This window comes from Ooceraea biroi, chromosome 11, assembly GCF_003672135.1.
Source record: "Ooceraea biroi isolate clonal line C1 chromosome 11, Obir_v5.4, whole genome shotgun sequence".
NCBI classification, from domain to species: Eukaryota; Metazoa; Arthropoda; class Insecta; order Hymenoptera; family Formicidae; genus Ooceraea; species Ooceraea biroi.
Window position 1 is genome coordinate 6,653,541 of NC_039516.1, and position 27,402 is coordinate 6,680,942.

The window sequence follows — 27,402 nt, forward strand, 5'->3', positions numbered from 1 at the left end:
ACTGGTATTACCAGATTATTTTAGTTACGATAAATGTTTTACGTGTAAACATTAATAGCGCTTACAATCGCGATAATACGCGATATGAGATAAGAGTCACGCAATTCGATCAATTTTCCCGCTGTCCGTTACAGTCTCGCGTTATCGCAAATACTTTGACAATCAAGATAACGTCAAAATAACGTCGAGCACTAACACGGCATTGGCAGCGTTAAATCGCAAAACGTGATCACGCGATAAGCCCTATTTTCCAAGCTCGCCGATAAACTCTCCGACTGTTGCGTGGTTCGTATCGCTCGCAATTACATCGTGCATCACTGCTGTGTTAGATGCAACGCGCAATAAGAATGAAAAATAAACAAATGGAGAGACACGTGCGGCCTCCAGCTGTGAAACAGCTGTGCGAACGGCTCGTGGCGACATCGCACGGCGCGATGCCAACTCACCGCGACGCACGTTCCAACCGACGATCTCTCGCTCCGACAATGTGGGAGGACGAGATCGCGAGATGCGGCAAATATCGGAGCGAAACCCTGAGAACAACGCGTGTTTCACGCCTCGGCACGCGATCGCCCGCAGTTACGCGAAACGCGACGACCGCCTCTCACGGCGAGAATATTCGCGCGCGTGCGATCCACGCTGCGTGACATAATTGAAATGCGCGTGTTCCGGGTTCGAGCGCCTATCGTGCTTGAAGTTCGCTGCAGCTGTCAGTCGCGTGTCAGCGCGATCTCGCGCGTGGAATGACGCACGTCCGTGCGAGGCGCCGCGGCGACGCCGTCGCCGACGTCGCTGACGCGCGGCGTGACCGCGCATCGTCGCTAATAATGCAAAAAGAGCTACGTGGGAACGGTAGGGTGTGAGGCGCTCCACCGTGATACACCGCGATTGTCGCGCGACGTACGGCCGTCAATTCGACGGGATTCTCTCACTCACCGATTCATCGAGGTCCGCCAGGGTCTGCCGCGCGTGCAGCGGTCGGATGCGCTCCCCTCGCTCGCCACTGAACGCGAGAAAACGCGGAACGATTCACTTGTCACTAATTAAAGGTATCGCGACGGCGGCCATACTGCTGTGCGCGTGGCAGCTCGCGCGCAACTCGCAAGATGGCGACGCGTACGCCGCTCGGTCGTGAATGAAGCGCGTCAGGTCGCCGTCGGGGAAGATTGTGCGAATAATTTTAACCTTCTGCGTCATATCAATCATAAAATTTACAAAATTCCGAGAAAAATAACTATTGTAAGGCATTTTTAAACGTAAATAAAATAAATAAAGTGAACGATCGAACATTTAGTTTTTCATCGAAGAAATTTTCATTTTACCTACGTTTTTTTCTCCTTTGTATTTTTAATTAAATTAAAAAGAAATATTTATTTCGGAGCAGGGCTAAATCGGAGCATGTTGCAATGCATTGGCGCCATTTATTTGAATCGACGCCATATTGCATTTCAGTTCGTTCCGTTCGTTCGGTCGGGCGTCGTGAGAGAGCTGAGCAGCTGAGCACGAAGTCGAAGTAAGGTTAAGTTTTTGTCCCAATTAAATAAGCAACAATGAAAGTCGAGACACGATGGTACACTGCTGAGGATTACAACGCCTTACGAGGAACCTCATTTTGTAAGAGATCGAATATATTTGGGAATTATATAAAAGAAAATAGACGACAGCTGCTCGTCAGTAGATATTCACTGGCAGTTTTATTTCAGTAACGAAGGTTAGGTTTTTCTGGCGCAAAGGATGGACGGAGATACCGGTGGTAATGGGAGCCTCAATTCTAGCGACGATAGGATTTAGTTTAGCGGGATTCGCGTTATATTATGGCAAGAGGCATGACTTAACTCCAAAATATCGCCAGGAGTACGTAAGTAAGTAATCAAGTGGTACATCTTTCCTTTGGATCCATTCCAGTTTTGTAATTGTTATGTAATTCTGTATCGGTAAAGTAGGATAGTATGTAGTATATGTATAGTATATGAGGATTAGGTATGTGAGTTGTCTAATCTATCTATTATGTTAATTATCTTAATGCTTTAGTTTACAGACCTGACGACCCACGAGTTAAGAAGATTAAGACTACTTCACTCTTGGATTAATAAATTCTCGTTATTTACTTGATAGCATTGTGACGGTACACTTATTATGAACTTCTCCCCTCCTTTCTATTGTAGATATCTCTCAGATAAGAATAAATGAATTAATATTGTTAATAAATCTCTGTTTTTCTTTGTTGAACCATTCCATTTTTAGAGATCTTTATAGTATCGGAACAAAGACAATTTAAATGATGACATTAGATCATGTAAAAATATTCTTTTCTATATAATATTGTGCAGATTTTATATCATATATAGCATTTATTGAGGTGTCTACAATTTCACTCTTTCGCATGAAATATATTAAATTTTGTTATCATGGGCAAATTTCTAAAATATTGTGGTACATGATCATAGATTTATTTATATATATATAATGTTGGAATATTATATTTCTTGATTCTCAGAAATCTTTAAAATGCATATACTATATTGTATTCGCAAACAGCTTTGATTTGTTATGATTATTATATAGAATCATTATATATATACATATATATCATCTTTCTAAATTATCGACATTTATATTTTCATGTAAAGCTCCATAAAAATATGCAAAGAACATCTCAAATATTCAGTCGTTCTGAGAAAGTGCTTCAGGAGACTTGAAAATCTTTCGTGCTATTATACCGCCGCTGTTTTATCTTCTTGACTTCGCGAAAGATCCGTAAAAGAATTTCCCTTTTCCTATCGCGTCGAGTCAAGACTTATGCTTCTTCTTGTCCCTTCGGTATTCTATTCTCATTTTTCAGCATTAAATTTCTGACCCGATATTCCCCGACAGGGATGAACCCAACGAGTATCGTGTCGGAGGATTACAGTACAGAAACGAAAACTTTTCACCTCGTATCACATAATTTCGGCTTACAACTACATCCCTTGATGTTCTTTGTTCGTATCGTTTATGGAACAAGGTAACGTGCCTGCGCACTCGAAGAATGTAAATTAAAGAACATGTCTTCTCACTTAAAATTACCATTTTATTACGTTTTGTTCAAAGTCGGTACGTATCAACGCCACGGATGTCAAAATTTAACAGTTTTATAAAATATTAAATTAATACGTAAAAAAGTTAGTATAGTTCTTAGTTAATTGATATTATGCAATTTATTATGAAACTAATGTTATATAGAATTGTCGTAACATTGGTAAAAACTAGCGATCAAATCAATGATGTCAAAACGAAATATTACACGCTTATTATCATCAAAAAATAATCGCGTAGTTGTCTACTTGAGATCTATCTATTTTGATCATGTACATCCATAATCTGTTCTCGGAGCTTTCGCAATATGGTAATATTCGGTCGCAAGATTTCGCGTCCGGGATTTCGGCGTAGCAAGAACAATATGCAAAATCGAGCTGATTAAGAACTCTCTACAGTCGATTTAGGTATGCGAGTAGCAGAGAAAGCGAGAGAGAGAGAAAGAGAGATAGGGCGAGGAAATTCTTGAGCTATAGTCTTGCGAGTTAGAGCGCAGGATCGTAGGATCGCAGAGTCTCTGCGGCAGAGAGAATACCGGCGGTGCTGCCCTGCGAAGCGTGTGTACGCTATTATGTCCCGGCGAGGACGACGGCGTAACGTAGAGGTTGTACGCGTCGCGGGGGTGCGCGATGGGGAACGAGTGAACGCGCACGCGAGAGGGAGAGTAAAAGCGAGGTGGGATGCTCGGTGGAAGAGGAGGACGAAGTGGACGAGGAGGGCAGATGAGGGGGAGAACGAGAGGACCGATCGAGAGGGTGAGAACAGCAGAGGGGTTTGGAGCACACGGTACGGAGCACCCCCTCGTTGCCTCGCCAGTGGTTCAGTCAGCGCTTCGCACCGGCGTCGCTTCGCCTTGCTCCTCGCTGAGGATTTTCTTCGGCACGTCCTCGTGCACATCATCGCGTGCCCCCGGTTGCCTCGCGAAATCAATGAGCCCACGACATATTGGCAGGCATTTCCGGGCCTCGTTCGAGTAAACCGCGCTCGTAAAGCCATCGTATTGGCAGCAAGATAGCTGCCAAGAGAAAGAGATACTCTGACAGTCAAACGCGTTAGTCGAGCCTGCCACTTGTCGCTGCATCAGGGGGAGAAAGAGACAGAGGGGGAGAGAAAGGAAGAGTGCATCGCGACGTGCAACAAGAAGTGCCAGAGAGTGGACGAGGTCGAAAGAAGGAATCGAGGACCTGTACGGGTCCTTAACGTTCAGAACGTTGCATGTCTCGGACCTCGTTTCTCGGTTTTTCCTCCGGCAACGCTTTGTCCACGTTCCTGAGGTAAGCCGCATTAGAATGTACATTTGTATAATGACAGAAGAATAATGAGAACTTCTTATTTACACTTAGTTGCACCGTTCCTCTCAGTTCCTATGCCGCAATACGAGATTGCCTCCGTGAGAATAACATTGTTTCTTAGTATCAACTGATATTTATACTTTATTTTAATTCTTGAGTATTGTTTACCAATCAGTTTTAAAAATATTATTAAATTATTACAAAATTATTTGTTACATATAGATCGAATAAAAGCAACTCTATGTAATAATACTTGAAATAATATCTCTACTTAACATCCAAAAAGAAAAGATATGCATTTCGAATACAAAAGATATAAACAGAAAATAAAACTACCTATAGGAAACTTTGAAAACGGATTGGAATCGTACTTTTAAGATTAAGATATTTCAGCGCATCTTTTAAAAGCAAGCAGTGTTGTAGAATCTTGCGTTACAATTAATCTTGATTATTGATGACTGTGATTGAATACGTTCATAAACGTGTTAAAACGTACCGATTTAACGTTCGCTCAAATGGCATATATCCGTCCTGTGATATATTGTCCTCCCGAAGGAAAGGCTCTCAGTGATTTCATCTCCTATTTACTCAATGTCGTGTCAGTCCGTCTGACTGATCAGTGACCCTTTTTGGACCCTTTTTGTGGTTTCGATCTTTTATGTGGGTTCTTATTTCGTTATTTCGAAAAAAAGGTATTCCTTAGGGATAGTTTTTTTTTGGTAAATTATTATTAAAATTATAACATCTCGAACCTTGCATACCGCAAAGTAAAGTTTTTCAAAGAAATGCAGCAGCAATTATCTGTCTTTATTTTTAACATATTATTTTTCGCTAATTACATCTATAGTTTTTAAATAATTAGTATTCAGTTGATACTATACACGTTAAATGATTTCCTTTTTACGAATCAATACACTCTCTTGCTTTTGAGTAGGTAGATTATATTTGATGTATGATAAATTGACTCTTCAATATCCTATAATTTCATCTATAAATATCTGAGATTGACGGCCGATGCGCTACACTGTTAGTAAAAATAATATATAAAGGTATATATAAGCACATAACTCGAGGAGTCGATCTCTTGTGTGATATTTATTTCTGCGGTAACAAATTTTGCACATGTTTCCACTTAAAGCGAGTTCTACTATAAAATTAAAAAATAACCTTGTAATTAAACAACCATTAAGCATTGTGCACTGCGCAAAAACAACGATTTCTGCGATAAAAGCAATAGGATTGAACGAAAAGATTAATCTTTTTGATTGATGTAAACGTTAGCTTCATATCAAGACTACCTAGGTTTTATGTTTTATATTTCGCCGATAAAACCGATTTAATCAACAAAAAAAAAGAAAAAGAAGTGTCCGCACTCCGTGGTCGATCATTAAACAGAGATTTTCCGCTAAGCGGTCAAGATAATCCTTTAAAACTCTACGCATGTTGTGTACGCTTTCCGCAAATAGCGCAAAGTTTGCACATATATGAAGCTACGGCGCGGCATTTTTTCGCGTTTGAGAAAAACGTGCGGCTTTGAAAGAGTTAATAATTATATGACCGCGCGCGGTACGTACTGTATCGATTTGCTAGCCATAGGCCATATCGTGCATCTCGCAAAGCCATCACAAATTACGACACGTGCTCGTATCTGCAAACGTGACATTCCAGCACAGATTTGAGATACTGCAACGCCAAAAGAACGGAAAAACCAAAGTTCACAACTGTACTCTTCAACAATCAATACGCGTCATGTTGGTGTACAAACGCAAATATATGCTTGCAAGTTTACACGAGTCGTAAAATGTTTCCGGTATGTGCATGTTTTATGATCAGACATTTTTCTAATACACGAGATCATAATCGCACATCCTTATTTGTTATATATTTGACATTACTTTATTACATATGTGACGTAATTTATTATATATTTTTGTATTTATTTTAGGAATCTGAAAATGTATAGCGATTTATTTCCGAGTCACTTAGAAATCGAGCTAATACGAGTATGCACATAATTGTTGTTCGTGTTACTACGTTATCCATAAAATTAATATGCAGCGAATGGCGCCTTGCCCCATCATAAACCGTAACAATTGCATTCTTCGCTGCGCTCATCTCGAAACTTGAGATATACCTCACTTGCTGTAGCTAATAATGGTTAAACCGTTGATAGTGCGGTCGCCTATTCAACGAACGTAACGCCCAAGTTCACTAAAGCCTCGTAAACTCGGCTTGGACTTGGGCCAAATCGAAGTGCCATAGCATCACCGTCGTCGTGCACATAACTATATGCGGCTGAAACAGCTGTTAACCCGACTTGTTGCACCGTCAACAGACGTAACCTGACGTAACCACGCTGCAACTGGCGAACTTCGCCGCGAACACGACAAGCAGATTTCTTTATTGACCAAAAGCAAGCTATAAATATTGCAAACACGATGTTCCCAAAGTTAATATCGTATTACGACATGAATAACGAAACTGGTAGAAATGTTCGTCTTGCATTATTATATTATAAAATTTACGTAATCAAATTGAATAAAATTAATTATCTTTAATTTTAATTTAGAGGTATGTATGCATGAAATGTATATTTATGTCCTAACAATGTTAACATTAAACAAATATTAAAAGGTATAAAGATAATAAAATACAGGTTAATTACATTTTCGTTGTTTCGCATTGCTCTTAAAGCGAAACACACAATTTAATTAAAATATTGATATTAAACAAAATGATATTTTTCCAGTTCTCGTCCAATCACTTAAGGATTTCAAGTTAAATATTCTAGAGATTGAATTTATGGACGATAACAGACTTGGCTTCTAAGGAGCCATTTTAACAAAAAAAGATTTTTATTTATTTAAATGCAATTTATTTAATTATTATTCAAAATATATCTGGATGCAGTGAAATATTTAGGGGAGAGATTCGATGAAGGAAAGCGAGGATATTATTCTTGAAATTCGTTCGATTTCTTGACCCAATAACTGAATTTGTCACAGCAGGACGGAGGTCGCGGCAAAAACTAGTTATTTCAGGAAGTAGGCTACGCGAAGATAATCCGCGGCGCTTGTAAATATAATTCACGATGACTATGAACGATGTCGGCATTGGGCTTCAAAACGTCAACAGGACGTGGAGTAGCGAAATTTCTTTCAGCATGTCGAAGAGACTTTCGCAAGAATATTCGCAAAGAAAACGATTCACGACGAAAAAGGCAGAAATTTCCGTATCGATAAACTGCGCTGTCAAATTTCTCGCGGTACGTCGAGCATCGAGCGTCTCTGTGCGATGCACTTTGTGCATGCTTCCGGTACAATCGTTACGATCGTTAGGATGCGCGAATTTTCGGTTCAAATGACAATCGCTCGATAGGGCAGTCCCGTCATTCCGCTACACGTGACGTAAGAAGAAACATGTGTGCGATGCATACATAGTATGCGACACAAAAGCAAGTAAAAAATATTAATCCACTGCGTACCGCATACCTGTGGCCTTAATTCAGCACGCTTTATTTTGCATTGTTTATTTTCTATTGTGTTATATCGATTATCGAATTTTTGTGGTCAATATTTCCTCCAAGAAAATTCCACCGCTTCTTAATATTCACACTATACTTGGTGCTTCAAATTAAAAATCTCCAGAAGCGAAGTTCACTCAAACTCAGATGAATAATGAAGTTTCGCTGCTCACAAGTGGTCTCGCTTCCTCAAAAGTTTAGCTAGCGTAAAATTCTCTGCTTTCAATGCGTAAAATCTTTCGCTTACAAACGCGGAAGTGGTTGACGACACATTTTTATTAGGAGAGAGAAGATTGATTATAAAATCGGTTAAAGAATCTTCCACTGAAATTAAGGTTAGGAGTTCCAGCAAGTTGCAGCGTCGAAAGTTTCACGTTTAACGGATACCTTTGAAAACTCCATCTCGATGCCGGGCGATTGAAAAGGCGCATCGACATCAGGTTACGTGCGGCTGAATGTTTACAATCGATTACCGAATCATCGGCAACCGATGCAGGGGTTTTGCACTCTTTTTACGTTCCATTCCTTGCCGTGTGTTGCACATGTGCAACAAACGGATGAATGCGGACAAGTGCATGAACAAACGCGCCAAGAGCACTCATGAATGTGGCGAACGTGGTTGTTTAATCGCAATGGTCGATCAATAGAGACAATTAAACTCTTAATTATTGGGACGTGACCCGTCGCCGGCGGAATTCAGCGCCGAGCTTTTCGTCGATTAGCTCGCCGCATAAAAGCTCCCTTACTAACTCGGGCGACGCGCGGGCTGAAAATAAACTCCCGTCTCGTCGTCTCGATGTCGTCATCGTCGTCGTCGTTTCCTCTGAAGCAGCACTGCCGCCCGCGTTATATTATGCAGATATACAGAGTCTCACGCAAAACCTCATACCCTGTGCGCATACGAGAAGTATATATTTGCGGTGGGAGCTCATAATGACGATCTGCACAGAGAGATCTGTCCAGATTAGCTGTACAATTTTTCGTCCGCGCAATTCTCTCCTCTCCTCGCAAAGCTACTTTTGCATTAAAAGAAATGAAATCATGCGCAATTCTAGTACTTGTTTCAGCTGTACCGCAACTAGCTTTCATTTAAGATTGCTTCGAGGATAATTGCGTTTTTTGTCTCTGCGTTGCAACTTTAAAATCGCTTGTATCGCGCCATGTCTGGATCTTCTTCTTAAGAATAAATCTATTATACTCCAAACTTTCATTCGAGTTTTATACCGGGCGGACACCCTATGCACATCTGGACATTATGAAGGGGTCAACAAAGTTCCTTCGGCGCGTACGGTGCGTTAACGCGCAGGCCTTTCTTCAGCCACCACGACTGATGTCGATATGATAGGCAGGCGTCTCCCAGTACGATGCTCGCTCGTAAACTCGTGAATCGCTCCCGGGCTTGCCATCAGAAATTGTTACTGCGTTCAGACATATGACGTGGAAAGCAGCGATAGCAACAATAATCAACGTAACGGCGTGTCGAACTCGGAAACGAAATAATAGTCGGCGAGAGCCCAATCAGATTACGGTGCGAGCAAGCAAAAGCACTCAGTAGTGGAACGCTAGCGAGTAGTTAGTCCTGAGTTAAGTGACGATGCGCGAGGAACGTGGCAAGAGTGCCGGAGGGAAAGGACGAAAATGAGGAGAGAGCAAGAGAGAAAGAGAGAGAGAAATGGGGAGGCAAAATCACTTTTCTACTCGGAACGGATGGAACAGCCGCCTAATTACGACGAGCAATTTATTGGCGAATTGAGAGCTCCGAGAGATTCGTCTTTACTCGATTATCGTATGCATCAAACGGATCTGTAACGGTATTGCGCGCTATGCTGGCGATATGCACCGTCGGACAGAATAGAGCATGCTCTATGCAGATTAATAATGAGAAGCTGCATCTTAAGCGAGGCATTGAAAAAAATACCGCGGCGTACTTTAGCGTACATTTAACGGCCCTCCCAGATTTTTATTTAGCCGGATATGAAATCTTGAAGAAAGAAACCGACGCTTCTCTCCGCGGGGAATGTCTCCCTTAATCGACTGCAATAATCGTCGCGTGCCTCGCGGCTCGAGGGCGATATCAGAACGAAAGAACGACGAATGAACGAACGAATGAACGAACGAACGACCTGATGGCAAAGGGTGTTAGCCTAGCGATTAAATGGGGCGGAGTAATCGTTTAACGCCGTAATTATATACTTGCATAATTCTAGGTTCATATAATATCACCGTTCGCCGCGACAGAGATTATGAGAAGCCAACATGCCGCGTGATCAAAAGTTTTTAATCGTGCGGCGGATTGCACGAAATATGCAACGATGATTAACGAATAAATGAAACGTTCGCCATGCGGCGTACCACATGGCATATTATCGTTCGTGTACCGTTACGATGTAATTTGCGGGTTAATCGACGCGGCATACGATTTATCCAATGAAATGTATCACAATAAATTGTAAGGCATAAATGCCTAAATGGCGCACTGCAATACTCATAAAAGTGCGCTCGCATGCGCCGCGTGTGACGTAAATGCTTTACAACTGCAAGATAACACAATATGGACAGTAGAAGAGAATTTCCGTGTTCATTTACTGCGTGCTGTTGCAGCAGGAAAACGAAACACATTTGTCGCATAATTCGTCCCAATGGAATGGCCTAACGACGGCGCATTGTTGCAAGTTTCGTCAAGTTTTGTACTCGCGCGCATGCTGGACCAATCGCTCGGCCGATCGCTCATCCGAGAAAATATGTATTATGTCATTGTGATATTTGTGATCGTTAAATGAATGTTTGGCCAGCGTCGACGGGCGAATCCGCTTAGTGCGATTAAGCTACGTAGTATTAAGAGGATAACGTTCTGTGATACACATTCGGAACTTTTGTTCGGCACCGCCGAATGCGCGTCGCGGACCGGGCGGTCCGACAAAGCGCGCATGGTAATCCGATTGTCGATGTTGGCCAGGAACTGTCCTGTTCAACCGATATCTTGTTGCTCTCGGTGTGCCAGAACCTGGCCTAGGTCGCTGGCGTTAAGAGATCAATGTTTCTCAAACCCTCGCGTGCTGACGAGAGCTTTGTCGTGGCGCGCAATCGTAAAATCGATAGTATACGCGGCTTGTCGCTCATTTTTCCTACGTTGTGTATCGCGACGAAATGATACCATGTAAACACGGAACGTGATGAGCCAGCGAGTTTAAGCAAGTATAACTCGAACTCTTTGGATCTCGATCTCTTTGGTCGTTAGACGCAGAAATCCGCTTTTCCCGATGCATTAAACAAAGATTCAAATCTACCGCTAACAACGTTCGGTTATCTTTAATTTGATCGTTCCCCAAAGCAAACGTAATTGAAATTTGCATGCCTTTTGCTGTTCAATTCTTTGACCGAGGTTCTAATGTCACTGCTAAGAATACGCGAGAGAGAGAGAGAGAGAGAGATCCGTATATCTTCGATCGAAGCGATTATTCGCGGCTTCTCCTCGAGGAGGTCAGTTAGATAAGAGATAACGATGTGAACATTCCAACTACATTTACATAGCCCGCACAGCCTAATGTAGCCTTCCAGCCTGGTACCATCAAAGACTGCCTATTACCATTTGTAGGGAGCATTCATAGCTAGATCTCGACTACTTCCCTCGAGGATTTCCATTGTCATTCAAGCACGGATCCCAGGAATTAAAACAGAGATCAGCGCGATCGAGAATCATCATCCCGGTTTAATTGCTCCGCAACAGTTGCGTTATATCGCGGCACGGTAATCTGCCAACATTGAATTGGCTAACTTCCTTTGAGCTCTACACCGAAGTACAATAGCAGAGCAGAAATTAACAGGAATGCATACGTGTATGTGTCTTTATCTTCCTGTTTAAATTGGACTTATTAAGTAAAATAGATGGCCAAAAGTTATGTTCAGTTTACGTAAAGAAACTGCTGAAAATCCTGAGTATTAAAAGGATCCAGTTTACATTCAATGTTTTTTTAGCAACGTCAGGAAATATTAGAGATAAAATATAAAAATGTTTGCTCCTTATATGCTTGATGTTTAATTTAGGAGAAAATAAAGTCAGTAGATCTGGTATTAAAGTTAATCGACTTTGCTGAAACCGCTCATAAATCCCGAAAATAGTAATAGGGGCACGGTCGACTTTTATTTCGAGAGGTATTTGCACGACGGAAAAAGATACGTGAGTGGAAGTACAGAAAATGTCGATACCACTGAGACGTATCACGAGACGGATAACGTTCGTCACACTTGCGCGACGGTAAAATATATGACGCTGGGAACAACTCGGTCGGGATATGCGAAAGCTTACTGGCGTTTCGCTTTCCGTACATTTATAGTTAATGCCGCGCGAAAAATAGCGTAACCCCGTTTCTCCGTTCTCGCGTGGAACGGAAATAAACCGTCGTCGACGTAACAATGGCTCTTGGGCTGAAACAATTGCAGTTGATAATTATGACGTTGCTTTAAGAAGGTTCAAGAGCTCAGCCGCGCGTGAACAGCTGAAAATGTTGGAAATAGACCTCCGGAACGACGTACGCGAGATAAAGGAGAAACCAATTTCTTCTACCCACTGTGCGATTTATGTCGCTATTTGCTGAACGACACCGAGCGTAACGGAGTGATTTGTATGGTTACCATCGCAGAACACAAAACGAACGGAGGCAAAACGTGCCTTCAGGATTATTACAGTTTCAATCAGAGTAAGTTATCCGAGGATAAGAAAAAAAAAGAGAGCAATACGTGCGACGTGTTTTAATGGAGACCTTAATAATTGCGGCCCACACCATCGGCGCGGGCATCAGGTGTCTTATTTAAATATTTATAAAGCTCCTCTTGCGTATCGTTTCGAAGCCAAGGTACACGTGCGGCACGCTGCTCGTCCAGAGGTAAATTTGCCGAGCAACGACGAGTGCATTCAAGTTTACTTCATGTATTTTTCAACGAAACGCGCGATTTCTCGATCAACAACCCGCGTCTGCCTTGTTCAACAAGCTCTCAATCTTTGTTTTTTTCGGCTTTATAAAATGAGAATCAATTAATATTCTCTAACGAACGCTGTTTATAATTTTGGGAATTATTTGCGAAAAATCATCTATGTGAATAAAAATGCAATGCCCGTGTAAATCAAATTTCTTTCAAGATCTTGAAAATTTTACATTTTCAGTGAACGTTAAAGATACTTGATTCCTCATTCTCTCGAAACACGAGCACAGAATGACTCAAGTAGCTCTATGCTCTATCATTCAGTAAAGTAACATCGTTTTTGTCTCTTCTAATAGGTCTTCTCTAACTATCGTGCGTAAAGCAGTGTTAAGCGACATTCAGAACTTGCTTCGTTGCAATCATTAGTCCTCTATTCAACGCGCTCGAGTTAGAAATGTACAGCGTTATGGTAAAGATTTAACGCGTTCTGTTACCCTGCCAGTTCCTGCGACTAGGTCGCATCTGCGAATATCCAAGTCCCAGAGTAAACTTTCTGAAGGCGAACACAAAGAAGAATGTTATCGCTTATCGTAGGTAAAATCCCCGTTCCTTAAGCGCGAATAAAGTCTCTCTTGACATTGATATTCGAGGGACATTAGTATTCAAAAGACGTAGGCGGACATAGATCAAGCGTTACTCTTGTAATTAACGTCTAAAGATTCAACATAAAGAAATCGCAAATTCCAAAGAAATAAGAGCTTCAGTAAAAACAGTCTTTTTAAATTACACATATTAGTAGGAAACTATGTGAAAATATTGTTTTGTATTTTTTATTCTAGCTTTATAATACCTTTCGTAAATTACATTCGTGTTTTGCATCGCTGGCATATGGAGCTTTTTTGAAGGAAAAATTAATTTAAAAAATACGACATTTTGTAATCTCTTTTTTATGTTACCTTTCAGTATTGCATCGCAATTTAAAATGCAAGACCAATATTTTTCGAATAAATAATAAAACATAAATTTGAATATTTCGAATTAAATTTTGCAGAACTGTTATATTTTTTAAAGAATAATACGTACATGCGAAATGTTTAAAATTTATTTCTAAATGCTAGGGCGTATTTTAAGGAACCTTAACCTTCTCATTTTCACGACACCTGTACGCCGCGAATTTCCCGGGTTTATCTAACACATTTTCTAGAAATTTTTTCATCAAATATTCTCATTAAATTATGTTCGCGTATGCAGCATCCAGTAACGATTCATCACGGACTGTGTAATTGGAAAGAACTGTATTTTGGAAATACGAACGCCAGCGGCACTATTCTTTACGGTTCCGTTTTATATTCCTTTGATCTGGAAAAATGGAATTTCTTCCAATATTGTTGCTGCAAGCAACTTCCGGGTGTTCTAACATCCGAAGAAAGCAAGGAAAATATTCAAGAGGGGACACGCAAGAGTTCCTGAAATGTGTCTCGAGCATTTGCCTCTCCTTTTTATTCTCCCTCGCCGCTTTAATAAAAGTATTTGTGCTGAAACCTTCCGCCACGAATCAATCCAAGAAAATCCAATCAGGCTCGTGCATTTGCGCTTGGATCTCGAATATCCCATTCTTTCCACACTTCGCGAATTCTTGGGAACGTACCAATATCTACACATTTGGAGAGAGAGAGAGAGAGAGAGAGAGAGAGAGAGAGAGAGAGAGAGAGAGAGAGAGAGAGAGAGAGAGGCTGTGAGGAAGGCGGTATGTGTGTGTCGCGCGTCTTTTTTTTATTTATTAAAAAATCAATCCTCAGGACTACCGAATATATTATCGTTCATCGGCGGAATATGAGCGGAATAGAGAACATTATGGTTTACTAAAATTCGCTATTAGATTTTGAAATTTACCAGGACCTATGGATATTTCGAAATTCTATGTAGTTCTGCATTAACAAGAATTACCATACCATTGAAATTCCATATGAAACGTAAACTATTAATCGCATGTTGATTGCAAATTCCTATCAAAATTTCTCGGAATTCATATTGAAAAGTTGTTTGCGTAGACGCAAACAACTTTCTCACGAATAATATATCTTTTCCATATTATCATTTATTCACGTCTACGTGTATATATCAGCGTCTTTCGAAAAGGAGCTACGTTCTAAGTTTCACATAAGCTTGGGAAGCAAGTTCGGGGAAGATGGTAAATATATACATGATTATGTAGCGCTATGTTGCGTGGGGTACAAGTTGTTCCCATGTCAGTATCCGTCTCATTTCAGCTAATTAAAGCACGCGAGTACTTTGAAGTTCACGATGCATGTGTCCCAAGGGTCGCGTAGGATTAAAGGGTTTAAGGGTTAATACCGCACTCACACGAACGTGTAATTCCCCGGTTTGCGCAGCTGGAGGCGTGCGGCCGACTTCTGTGCTGCGTGCAGAGGCTCTGCAGAAGCGGAAGTGCAACCGACGAGCCCGCCGAGCATCGGATCAACGCTCGCGGTCGGCGAGGAGCGCGAGCGGAGTCGGAGCTGGTGGAGGGTCAGGGTCCCTCGGGCCCGGAGGATGGAATGCTCGCTATGCCTGTCAGCCCGAGTCCTGCGTCCACCTCGTCGCAGGAGGACGCTTGCAAGCCACCGCCGCGCAATTGCTATCGCCTCGTTATGCTCGGCAGCGCCCGCGTCGGAAAGACTGCCATTGTAGCACGGTAAACGCGGGAAATTGACTACCGCGATATCCAGCTTGAAAACGCGCCTTTTTATCTTTTTACTTGATTACTTTTGTTGTATTACTCTTCAACTGCAATGTTATTTTTAAATATACCATCTTCGAAATTTAACAATTTTGCTTTTCTATGTATTTGTAATATTATAGGCAAATATTAGGTATGAAGTTTGTTGGTATTAAGGTTTTTTCTTTTTTAGGTTTCATGTTTCATGTAAATGTTTAATTGATTCGATACTACCACTTTCCATGCGTTCTACGTTTCGATATTCCGCGCGTTCCGTACGCGTTCGCTTTTCTAAATTCCGTTAGTCGTGCTCCCTTTCACAGATCGATTACTAATAGCGCGAAACAATGTGATTCAATTAATCTTTGAACTGCCAGCCCGCTATTGCGTACTACATTATTGTGTTTGCTATTGTTACGCGCCCATTGCCGCAATACGATATGCGGTTATTGAAAAATTAGCCACCACGTGTATTCCGGGAATAAAAGAATAATCTATTTTCAATTGGCTTGGCCTGTTAAAATTGTAAGTTAATCAAAGTTTCTTCATCGTGTAATAAAATTGGGGAACAGTTTCGTTCGAAATTATTAAGGAGATGATAAAATCTCTCGTTCTACCCGATATTGCGTGCCGATGAATGTCGTGGTTTTGCGAAATGTCGGAAATTTGTCGTTCGGCCAGATCGAAGTTACGTCAACTATTCTAAATTGACCGCAATTATGTGAGCTCTGCATGCTCCGAATTTTTTGTCTGTGGGTGCATACATAGATAGCGATCGCTAACGAGCCCATTTCAAAGAGCGAGACAGATGCTTACCCTCATCAACAAACGCGGCTTTTAAATAGTCGACGTTGCGATTAACTCTGTGGATTATCATCCAGATTTCATCGGGCCCGTATTTGTTCTCGAGAGAAAATACGTTTACGTCGTTAAACAGAAAACAGGTTTTTTAATTCTGCTCAAAACGTTCAAAGTACAAAGGATATCGTAAAATTACAAGATATCGTCTCGTTAATTAATTACGTAAAAAAAAGAAAGAGAAACTCAGAAATAAAAGCGGATTTAATTTTGAAATTCAAGAAGAAGCTAGTAAACAAGAGATTAAAAAATGTCAGATTTAAAGAGAGATGGAGATGACGGCGCGCTCATGTGGCTTTGTAAAATTGCTACCGCTCGCGTTTCAGATTTCTGTCCAACAAATTCGAGGAGAGCTACACGCCGACGATAGAAGATTTTCACAGGAAACTCTATAGGATCAGAGGCGAGGTTCACCAGCTTGATCTCCTGGATACAAGCGGAAACCATCCGTTTCCGGCGATGCGACGATTGTCCTTTCTGACGGGTAAGTCCAGCAGCTTACCTCCCCGGAGAAATGCTCTGTTCCTACTTTCAAGACGACATCGTGTTCAAAACGTCGCGAAATTCACGAGATATACACTTCTGCCGATGTGAAAATCTAATTCTCGTTATTTCGCTTTTATCGCGGCGAGAATACCAGTCTCAGAAAAATTAATGGTGTTTAACTCCTATATGAAAGAATGAAAAATGGTACGTTACCGAGCATGCAATACATGAAATGCAAATGTATCGCGATATATTTTATATGAGGATACATCACAGACTACGGTAGGGAAAAAAGAACCCTTTAAAAATCCAGTCATTTTTCTCTGCTATGAGTAGAGAGTTGAATTTCGTAAATCTTTAAATGTTTTTTGTACGAAAGCGTGGCCGGTAGGTTTACATGGATGCTGCGCTCACGTAAAGATTCACCATCCACTTTAATCCTAATACGCTCTTGACAGTCCAAGAAACTTTTCTTCCGCTTCAACATGGCTAAAAAATCTCTAGAGCCGCACGGGTTTTACGCCGGAAACGCGCCGAATGTCGTCGAACTCAGGCTCCGGAAGTTTCAACGACTTTTGCGAAATCTCATATCCTCGACAACGGCATTGGGTACGCGGGAAAAGTTTGCGAGGGGTTGCTCAGGGCGATATGATCAGCCTGTCGGCTGTTACCGGAATTTCAGCGAGGGAATTTCAGATACGGGGTTAACATGTTAAGCTTTGTGGCATCGCGATAGGAGGGAATTTTTCTTTATTATTTTTCAATTTATTTTCAATCTATATTAGTTTGATAATAATATATGTAATAAATATAAAAATGTATGTGGTAATGCAATAGTCCTTACTTCTTTCTTTCGTTGAAAAACAGTGCAAGTTTACTTTACAAACTACTAGTATAAACTACTTACTAGCGCAGCTTTACTCTGTGAACTTTGAAATCGAGCATTCCACCAATGCGCGATGAAATCCCTCAGAGCCCATTGCATCGTAGTCTATTGATGAAATCGGTCGCACAGAATCCTTCTACACCTGTAACTCCACGCAGATTCGATTCATTGTTGCACTTTCCTCATCTAGTGCAATTCACACATTCGAGGTATGGCACTTTTTATTGAACGATTTTCCACGAATATTTACATCGACGATATTTCCGCTATTTACACAAATTTATTCGAGGAATATTTATAGCAAAACGCGTTTCAGAGTAAGTTTCGATACCGCACTTCACTGCACTCCATTCGGACGCGAAACGCAGAAAAAGATATCGTAAACTAGAAGCCGTAGCAATCATGGAATTTATCAACCTGTACGCAAGCACTGTCGAATGCGTGAAGCTCTCACACTCGATTGCCTCGCAATGCGACGGTGAAACGTACCTTCGCAATGCTTCGCGAAGATTACTCTGCGAAATCTATTTCTGCAAAGTTTGCTCGGCAATATCTTTGCAAAGACAGCTCTTCGTGATATATACGTTTGTAAAGATGACTTGTGCGATATTAGGGTGGACTTAATTTCATTGAACATATTTCTCTGCGACATGCACAATTTCGCGACAAAGCAAATCGGAAGCAGAAAAGCACGCCGTAATGTATCAACATGTATACGAGAAAAAATCGTGACTACGCCGAAAATTTTCTCTCTTTCGTGAACATGACTAATGCAACGTGCGAATGCAAACGTACATACTTATTAAAAGTCGAAAAATATAAATTGACGCGAACGCGAAATCTGCTAGCATGTAGGCGAGTAAAATGATTGTTAAAAGCGCGAAATTCTCGCTCAATCTCGATTGTTTCACTTTATCGATAACCACTTTTCCGATATTTGCGCGAAATTTAACAAAATTCCCACCTGTATTTTTCTTAAACCGCGTATCTTTTTAAACGTGTCGTGAATATGTAATAAATGTTTGTATAAAGAATGGACAACAAAATATTGCGGCATTATCTATTAGCAGTTGCATTATCTATTAACGCGAATGAAACATCACAAATTCTGCGTGTCATTAAATCTGACGTGATTGCTTTGCAAAGTTCAAGTGTCGTATCGATTTATGTCATTCGAACAATTGTACATGTCTATAGTAGAAAATTACATCGTTGAATGGTGTATATGAATGAAGCAGTGGTATAAATCAATGATAAACATTTGTACATTAAGAAGCGTAATATTATATTAATTTGCAAAACAATTAAATTTTGGGTTGATGTAACTGCCTGTATTTCTTTCAAAATTACAACAGAAGTAGTATATTAAACTGATTGGATTTTTGTATTGACTATTTCTTATTTTTTAAAAATATAAGAGAATTTTAGAATAAAAATTTACATGAGAAAGTAACGGTTTATACCACTCTTCGTTCAATCATTTGCATGTACCTATACGTACAGAAATCTACATATAAAAGCGTCTACTCTAAAGCAAAGTAAATTGCACTGATTTCAACAAGAGAATACCCATCACCAGCTAAATTTTTTCATTTATCACTCACCGGAAACACAGACGCAATTCAGGATTGGCCGCATTCCGCTTGGATACCGCTCTGAAACAAAAACCATTTTGCTGATTAGACTCAAGTATAATAAACAGAATGCGTATATGTATAATATAATACATCGATTCTTTGCCATATTAATCCGCGTTATCTGATTTAATGTAATGAATACATTTTAGCTTTTGATTGCAAACGGAAAAAGAATGTTGCGAGTTTGCGAGCTTACCTTTGAGCCGATCCTGTTTGGCCCGAACCGAATCCTCCGGTGCAAATCTGTCGCAAGCGTAACCTGATGAAAGAAAAAATGATTCTGAATGGATCTCAAAGCTATTGTTAAGTCGCTGCAACTTTGCAGCATTGTCCGCACTTTACTATTTAATGATTTAGTAATGATTCACTATTTTATATATAATAGGAATCTTTAGTGATGATAATACTTTCAAAGATTAGTTTTGCGGCTTTAAAAAGAAGAAAAGAAAAAGAAAGAAGGAAAGATTTCCTCTTCCCCAGATATAGAACTGCTTGAAAGAATAAAAAAAGAAAAGTAAATTGGAAGAGGAAGAAGATGGAAGGAGGAGAAAAAGATGCAGAAATGAGGTACGAATTGAGTAGAATAAAAAGAGAACTTGTGGAGAAAGAAGAGAATAAAAGAAAGAGTAACATGACTAAGAACACGAAACTAGAAAATGCAGATATAAAAAGGATAAGAGACCTCTTAAAATAAGAATTCGAGGTAGAAGAAGAAAATCGTAATGGAAAAACAGAACAATACATACGAATGATAAAAATGAAAAGTCTGGAAGAAAAACAGAAATTAATGAAATGAACGAGGAAGCCAAAAGGAAAAAGCGTTTCCATCGGACAGAAAGAGTCGGAGGGAAGGGACGTACAATTCAAGTTGGAAGATAAAAAAAGATAAAAGAAAAGTAATATAAAACAGACGCAACAAAAATGACGAAGATACGCTGATGGACGGGAAATGAAGAAACTTTAGAAAATAGACAAACAAATCTTTCGAATAATGCTGCTCGCTATTATCATCATCTGTATATTGATGAGATACGTCGGTATCGTAACGCTGGTCTTCAATGATCGTCTCGAGGCTCGAGGTTCTAAGCGAAAATGGGTTGCTCAGCGGGTCGAAAGTCGAGGAACGAGGGCTAAGACGGTGATAAGTGGCCGACAGTATCGAAGGACGTTGTATTCGCGAAAATGCGAGGGAACATACGATACGGGAAGGGTACGTCCGCTCGATAACTCGGTTCGGTTCGCTCTTCCCCTTGGTTGCCACCCCAAGTGTAGCTTCGCCCCAACGCGGCTCACACAAGAACGTTTACGTTCAGTTCATTTCGTAGTGTTTCGTACGTAGATCTCTCTCGTTCCTCGTCACATGTCGCGTTGCCACCTGTACCTGATAACCCGATATCGCGCCGCGCTGTTGGACACGCGACAATTGCATCAGCATCGCGCGCTTGTCAAGATGGAAGAGCGGCTCTCACCGTTGAAAATACATATTTACGCTCGGGCACGTACACACGTACAAACATCACGTCGAGCGCTGCAGAACATAATCCAAGTTGTAATCTATGCATGGAGCGCAATTCCCAAAACGACCTCGCTCGATAAGACAACGAATTATTACAAGCGTGCATCATGCACTCGCTTCGGACACAAAAATTTATTTCTTCTCTGACAAATTTCACAAATTGCGGAATTACTTGCGTTGGCTTTAGAGATGCTTCACATGTATATTTATCTACACAATCTCATTCTGATGACGTAGCAAAGATACTTCTCTTTCCCTGTGATGTTAAACGTTTCGTAAATACGTGAACCAATTACGTAGTAATAGTGCAGTCAATTAACAAAGTTTTCTTGATTAAAAATTTTCGGGCTACAGTTCGTCCCTGGAGTGTAAGCAATCGAGTTCGTTGTTGCGAGCAGACTTGCACAAATTGCATCGGACAGAACCAATACTCGTCCCTCGCAAGTTATTGCTCCACATACGCGTGTGGAAATAGCAATGTATCGCCGCGAGTTGCGAGCGAGTTGTGACCTCACGTATAGGAAACCGTGCGCTAAAATTAGACACGTAAATCCGAAGAATTTTTAAATTGCCGTTCGTGCGTACGGAAATCAAGAGGGTCACCGTAGATGGGAATTTCATTGCGCGGCGTGTTTAGTTTTGTATTCCGTGCGACGCGCCGCATCGTGCCAGAAATTCCCCGCATTCGACGGGTAGTCACGACTTCCACGTTTCCACGGTTCGCATTTTTCCGCTTTCCTCGACTCACTGGGAAAACCTCTTAATAATTCACAAATCGGCCGATTGCCGAAAACATCTCGCATGCAGGCACGCATAACAAAACGCCCGCGAGCGATCGCGCTATCACCATCGCGCTTACGCTCGCTAAAAAGCTCTTTTCTTCTCGTTCTTTCTAATTTCAGATACCTTTTGATTCTCGATAATTTATGATAAATATATAATAAATTACATATAATACTGCACGTTTGTAGAACAATTTTTGCGCATGCAGATAACCCTATAAACCAGCAAATTCAACAATTCCATGCACTTTTTTTCAAATATATTGCAAATTATTCGCAGGCTTAAAATCGATTCACGCACGTAAAAAAGGTTTTCGTGAACCACGAATCCAGCATCGGTATTGGTCTAAGCACAAACGAATAGGATATGACCCCGATTCGAAGACAATGAGCCTCTGGACGCGGCACCGGCTGTTGCGAGAAGAGAGAATTCCTTTCGACACCAAAGGACGAACTTTGCTGCATAATGGCTGACATACATATATTTTCATCTCACGACCAGGACAATATCGGGCTTGCCAGCGCGTTTCGCGGGAATAAAATGTCTCGCTCCACCTGGTAGCCGCATGAAGCGACAAGATTTAAAAATATGAAATCCGAACCTAAGAAATTCCGCGGCAATATTACGACGAAGGAACAAAACGCAGTTAAATCAATTTAGTGAAGTAAGCTTTGCAATTTGAAGATTGTAGATACTTGAGAAAAAATAAAAAAGAAATTTTCTTACGTTAAATTTAAGAATCAAATAATTCTCGAAAAGTTAAATTGAACGTTACGAAAATTTTTAATTCTATAGGAGCATCTAAAATTTCGTGACCCTATTATATAATAGATTTATCTCGCTAGAAAACTCTTATCTTCTCGCTTACAAGCTGCGAAAGCTCGAGACTCGCACAATCTTTGTCAGAAAATCGATTCTTGGAGAAATATGTATGTACACACATTAAGCTATCTAGTTGCTTATAAATAAACACAAGATAAATAAAAAATGATAAATGAAAGCATTAAAAATTAATAACAACGTATAATGTGTACGATCATCAATTTGATTAAAATGACAGTAATGATAATACGCTAATGATGACACATTCTTAATGGCACAACGAAAGTGCTTTTAAACTCTACGCGACTAATGCGCGGTTAACGATGACATTATTATTATAAATGAGACATTAGTCGCATCTTTTAACAGGAGGACGTACGATAATAAAACTAAGTAGGACGGTGTGTTGGCAACGCGACGTTATTACCGAGCTCGAGCTTACGTTCTATACGAGAAGCACGGCTCGTCGAGTTTCCCAATAGACGAGCTTTTTGTTCGTTCACGAGAACAGCTAGTTGATCCTGCTGGCCCTTTTGTTCGCGACGCGTTTTTGTCGGAAACAAACGGTAACAGTGCACTCGTATAAGTGAGACCCGGAATCGTTACGCAACTACCGTCGTTAGGGTGGACTTAAAAATACATGGGCCGCACCCCCATGTCGCCGTGGAAATAAATCCGTCGGGATAAATATTCATAATCCATGATACACACGCGTACGACTCGCGTGACCGTTATAATTAGTCCGTATGCAACAGCATGCGCCAACTCCCGCCCGAAATAATTGCAGCATAATAAACGCGCGCGCGAAAGAGACTCGATGATTCAATAGCGTTGTCGCGAACGTCATAAAAAATTCTTTCGTAAACGTGGTTTTACGTAAAAATCCGTGAAAATAATATCAATGTTCATAATGCGAGCGCGAGAACGAGCACTCGCCACGCGATTGTGCACCTAATTCGATAAATCGACAGACGATAACGCGATTTCGCAGGGGACCTGTTTGTCGTGGTGTTCAGCATGGACTGCCGGGAGTCCTTCGAGGAGGCCATCAGGCTGAGAGAGGCGATCCTTGAGACGAAAGTGAGCGCGACCCAAAGTGCCACGAAGAGCAGGAGGAGTCATTACAGCCTGAAGGTCCCTATGGTCATCGTGGGGAACAAATGTGATAAAGATGTAAAGTACGTTCTACCTTCTCGGGCTCAGGTAGCGGGTATAACATCGTCATTAGAATAATCATTGGAATAATACCCTACGACTTTGAGTTTCTTTCTCTCTCCGTCACGTAATTATTTAATCAACGTGTCTCCCTCGCTTTCGTTGCAGAACGGTCACGGTCGAGGAGGCCGAGCAATATTGCGTCAGCCAGGATGAGTGCTGTATATTCGTCGAGGCATCCGCGAAGCGGAACTATCATGTGGATGAACTTTTTTATCAGTTATTCGTAGTGGCGGGTCTACCACTGGAGATGGCACCGAATCATCACAGGAAGGTACCACTGACCTTCGGCTCGCCAACTATGTTACCGCCATCGCAGGTACGTGACGACGCCCGATGTGGCTTTAGATAGAAGATAAGTCGTTGCTGGTGACTCCTTCGCGATTAACTAACTGAATGACCCTATAACCGGGACCCTCATGGAAAATCCGATTAAAGCTGACAAAGCGCGGAAACGATGCGGGATACTACCTCCTCGGAGTCGCATCGCGATCGATTAAATGCGAATCACCTATCGAGAGACGGCTGAAAGACCCGTAAAAAGCGACACTTTTGTTTCCAGCCTCGGCATAAAGCCACTCTCAGTATAAAACGTCGATTGAGCGACGCTTGTGGCGTCGTGGCGCCGAACGTGCGCCGTCCCAGCATAAGAACGGATTTAATGATTATGCGGACGAAGACATGCTCGCTCGCGGCCGGGAACGAGAACAATGCGCCAGGATCCAGGATCACGCTTAGAACATCAGAGTCCAGGAAGGCCTGCTCGATACAGTGATATCTCAAACAATCTTCACGCGCGGACGAATCTCCAAAAAATATGATAACGCGTTTAAAAGCGATCTTCGGAAGCGAGTATCACCGTTTTTTGTCTGTTACAATTTTGCACTGACTGGCATTTCTGATCTATATCTCATTTTATTACAATTTATATGTTCGTTGTTAGCATTATTATTTCTAATTTATGATATCTGTTTAACATTTCTTGCAGGACAAGAAAAATAAAAATAATTCAAAATTGTATTTATAGCGTAGAAACAGTTTTAGAACTGCCAAAATTTCTTGCAAATATAAGAACAGTGCGAAGGGTACTCGCGAACGAAGATCGCCAAAGGAAAATCATATTTAAACCGACCACGCTACTCGCCTTAATTAATTAACGGAATATAGCTTTAGCGTAATGTCCCGAAGGTAATATGTATAATTAACTTAAGATGTGACCGAAAGAGAGAGAGAGAGAGAGAGAGCGAGCGAGAATGGGAGAGAAAGATAGAGACAGAGAGCATGAGAGAGAGAGAGAGAGAAAGAGAGATAGAGGTAAGCCGTTACGTTAATTAATTGTCGATCAAACGGAACTTAAACGGGAAATCGATACCTCGACTGACGCGGATAAGATCGTTTGACATTTGATCAAAGGATTCTCTGATAACAGCGGGGCGATTGAATCGCATGAAAGAGAAACGAGAATGTATACATGCTCTTCCTACTTGGTACAAATTTTTATCGCGAGTGCTCTCAAGAATATCGTCACGTAAGATCGCAACACGAGATCGCGAGCAAAAAGTGTCGGCAAGTGTCGCTGTCGAGTGAAAACGCATCGCGAAACGGCGACGAAGGAGCTTCCTACCGAATTAGTTAACTGCGCCCATCGTAGCCTTACTTCCGACACGCGAACGAATGGTATTGTATGTACCTCTACGTGAGATCTGGAACATTGTAATTTCGCTAATAGCGCTCGATCCGAGAAACGAGCATTCAATTGTAGGCGTCGTTTCTTACACCGCGAATAGCATACTGCATAGACTTTTGTTAAGGATATATATTTCTCCGAATTAATCTCGTTGCTTTTATGAGACACCGTACTCCTCCCCCTGCTCGACTTACCATTCTCGACGAGATCAGCGAGACCGCATCGCTAACGGCGAAACTCGCATAATGCGCCACATGCGTGCAAAGTTAATCGATACTTCCGTGTTTCGACCTCCTTTTCTACGCATCCCGAATTAATTTGGCGAATACGTGAAAATTATTCCTCCATCGGTCGCATGTGCATTGGCGGGGCTAGGGTTCCTCGCATATAACTGAATCATTGGAGATATATCGAATTTCAAATCTGAAAAATTCTCATGCCCGATTTCAACAGTAACGCGAATGATTTGTCTCTGACAAGCTTTTACGAATTTCTATTAACATACGTTATTAGAGCTGGAAAAAAGATAAGTATACTATTTCAATGAACAAGAATTCTTCGACGAATGAAATGTTGTCGAAACTGCGAAATTCACCCGTCAGTTGAGAAATATATATATTTTCTCCCTGCATATGGGTCATCCGATGGATGTACTTCGACCGATGGAATGTCATAGAGCTATCAGGCATGTAGATCTGTGACTGTGCAAGATATGAATAGTTCTTTTTTCTCCCATAGACTCAGCCCTAGTTACTCTTTAAGGTACAATCATGTACAGGATGATTTGACCAATTAGACGGCCCGTAAGTCATCTGTGACCGAAGATAAGCGCAGTGCTTCATTGAGCAGAACCACGGCGCTGCAAGTGGTAATAATAAAAAAGAAAGAGCAATCAATCGCGAACGTGTGCGATTGTGCTCGCATTTTGTATCAAATAAAAGACATTTTCTCCACAACTGTGCATAATTCTTTAAGATGTCATAACCAGTCCTTTTTCCAGTCTCAAGAGAACAAGAATATGGACTCCAAAAATAACTTGAACGATCTCGCACCGCCCGCGCAATGACAGTTTAATCTGCAAAGCGAGAAATCGCTTACTCCGGACGCCCCGATTGAGAAATTGCCTTAAACCATATTTCCACCATTAACGCTGCGGGCTACGATTTGCCGATTATCTCCTTCGGCGAGCCATTCCATCTTATTGGTATGATCGATAACTCGTTAGTCGAATTTTCTCAGGTATTAATCGCTTCGATATGGCGGGATAAAAATTAATAGTCGCTATAACAAGACGGATAAAAGACACGAGTCCGTGTGCGCGCACTCATTATTAAATCTTGAAGAAACCTCAATGCGAAGCAGAAACCCTTTTCCCGACCGCGATTAAAAGTGAAATAAATACAATTTCCTTCGATGAAGAAAGGCATTTTCTTCATCGACATTTAATTGACATGATCGCGGAAATCAGAAAATGTAATTGATACTCGTCTGTCTCATTTCCGATAAAGAAGAATCACCACTGTTTACTTGTCCATCGAGATTAACAGGTTGGAAAACCTCTTTGTTACCTCCGAACGAAAGCTAAACTAATATAAACGTGAGTGCAATCAAACTAAAAGAGACGTGAATGAGCTTCTGTTGTTCCATTGAGAGAAACGACGCACAGAAATAGTGTACTCGAGAGGTAACCGTGTTAAAAATACAATGTAAAAGCATGCTCTAAGATCTTTTCTTAACTTGATAAAATATTTAATAATGCTAACTTTGCGTTGCACATAATTCCATACTTATTTAGCTCTTAAAAAGTTCAGCGTACTTCCAGTTTTAATATAGTGTTATATTTTTATACTCTACAGCTACACACTGTGCGCACATCATTTCTTCTTGTCTCTCAAAATTTGTGTTAATATTAAAAAAATATATTATAAATAATATAACTGAACTCTCTATTAATATATAATTCTCTCTATTAATATATAATTA

The 27,402-nt window shown here is 41.0% G+C and overlaps 2 protein-coding genes and 1 long non-coding RNA gene across 4 annotated transcripts in view; 2 read left to right on the forward strand and 1 right to left on the reverse strand.

The window, feature by feature from the left end:
• LOC105275837 overlaps positions 1-1,361 on the reverse strand; it is an 81,705-nt gene extending 80,344 nt beyond the window's left edge. The window contains exon 1 of the long non-coding RNA XR_893298.3: positions 937-1,361. This is a non-coding gene — a long non-coding RNA (uncharacterized LOC105275837). The remainder of the gene's footprint in view (positions 1-936) is intronic.
• Positions 1,362-1,455: 94 nt separating this feature from the next.
• Positions 1,456-2,208, forward strand: LOC105275838. The gene is made up of 3 exons (XM_011332979.2): positions 1,456-1,614; positions 1,704-1,862; positions 2,032-2,208. Exons 1-3 carry the CDS (start codon positions 1,551-1,553, stop codon positions 2,088-2,090), a joined length of 282 nt encoding a protein of 93 aa, XP_011331281.1. The 5' UTR covers positions 1,456-1,550; the 3' UTR covers positions 2,091-2,208.
• Positions 2,209-3,717: 1,509 nt separating this feature from the next.
• Positions 3,718-26,375, forward strand: LOC105275836 (dexamethasone-induced Ras-related protein 1). Of its 2 annotated transcripts, XM_011332976.3 has the most exons (6): positions 4,117-4,349; positions 15,204-15,505; positions 16,714-16,871; positions 23,509-23,695; positions 23,841-24,051; positions 24,295-26,375. In XM_011332976.3, exons 2-6 carry the CDS (start codon positions 15,369-15,371, stop codon positions 24,505-24,507), a joined length of 906 nt encoding a protein of 301 aa, XP_011331278.1. In that variant the 5' UTR covers positions 4,117-4,349; positions 15,204-15,368; the 3' UTR covers positions 24,508-26,375. The 2 variants fall into 2 exon arrangements, with proteins under 2 accessions (XP_011331280.1, XP_011331278.1); XM_011332978.2 differs by lacking the exon at positions 15,204-15,505 and having other exon boundaries at positions 3,718-4,349.
• The last annotated feature ends 1,027 nt before the right edge of the window (positions 26,376-27,402 follow it).

Coding starts and splice junctions, on each gene's coding strand:
- LOC105275836 (XM_011332976.3), top strand. CDS start 15,369: ATGCTCGCTATGCCTGTCAGCCCGAGTCCTGCGTCCACCTCGTCGCAG. Junction 16,872..23,508: donor ACGATTGTCCTTTCTGACGG/GTAAGTCCAGCA, acceptor GCGATTTCGCAG/GGGACCTGTTTGTCGTGGTG. Junction 23,696..23,840: donor AAATGTGATAAAGATGTAAA/GTACGTTCTACC, acceptor CTTTCGTTGCAG/AACGGTCACGGTCGAGGAGG.
- LOC105275838 (XM_011332979.2), top strand. CDS start 1,551: ATGAAAGTCGAGACACGATGGTACACTGCTGAGGATTACAACGCCTTA. Junction 1,615..1,703: donor CTTACGAGGAACCTCATTTT/GTAAGAGATCGA, acceptor GTTTTATTTCAG/TAACGAAGGTTAGGTTTTTC. Junction 1,863..2,031: donor ATATCGCCAGGAGTACGTAA/GTAAGTAATCAA, acceptor TTAATGCTTTAG/TTTACAGACCTGACGACCCA.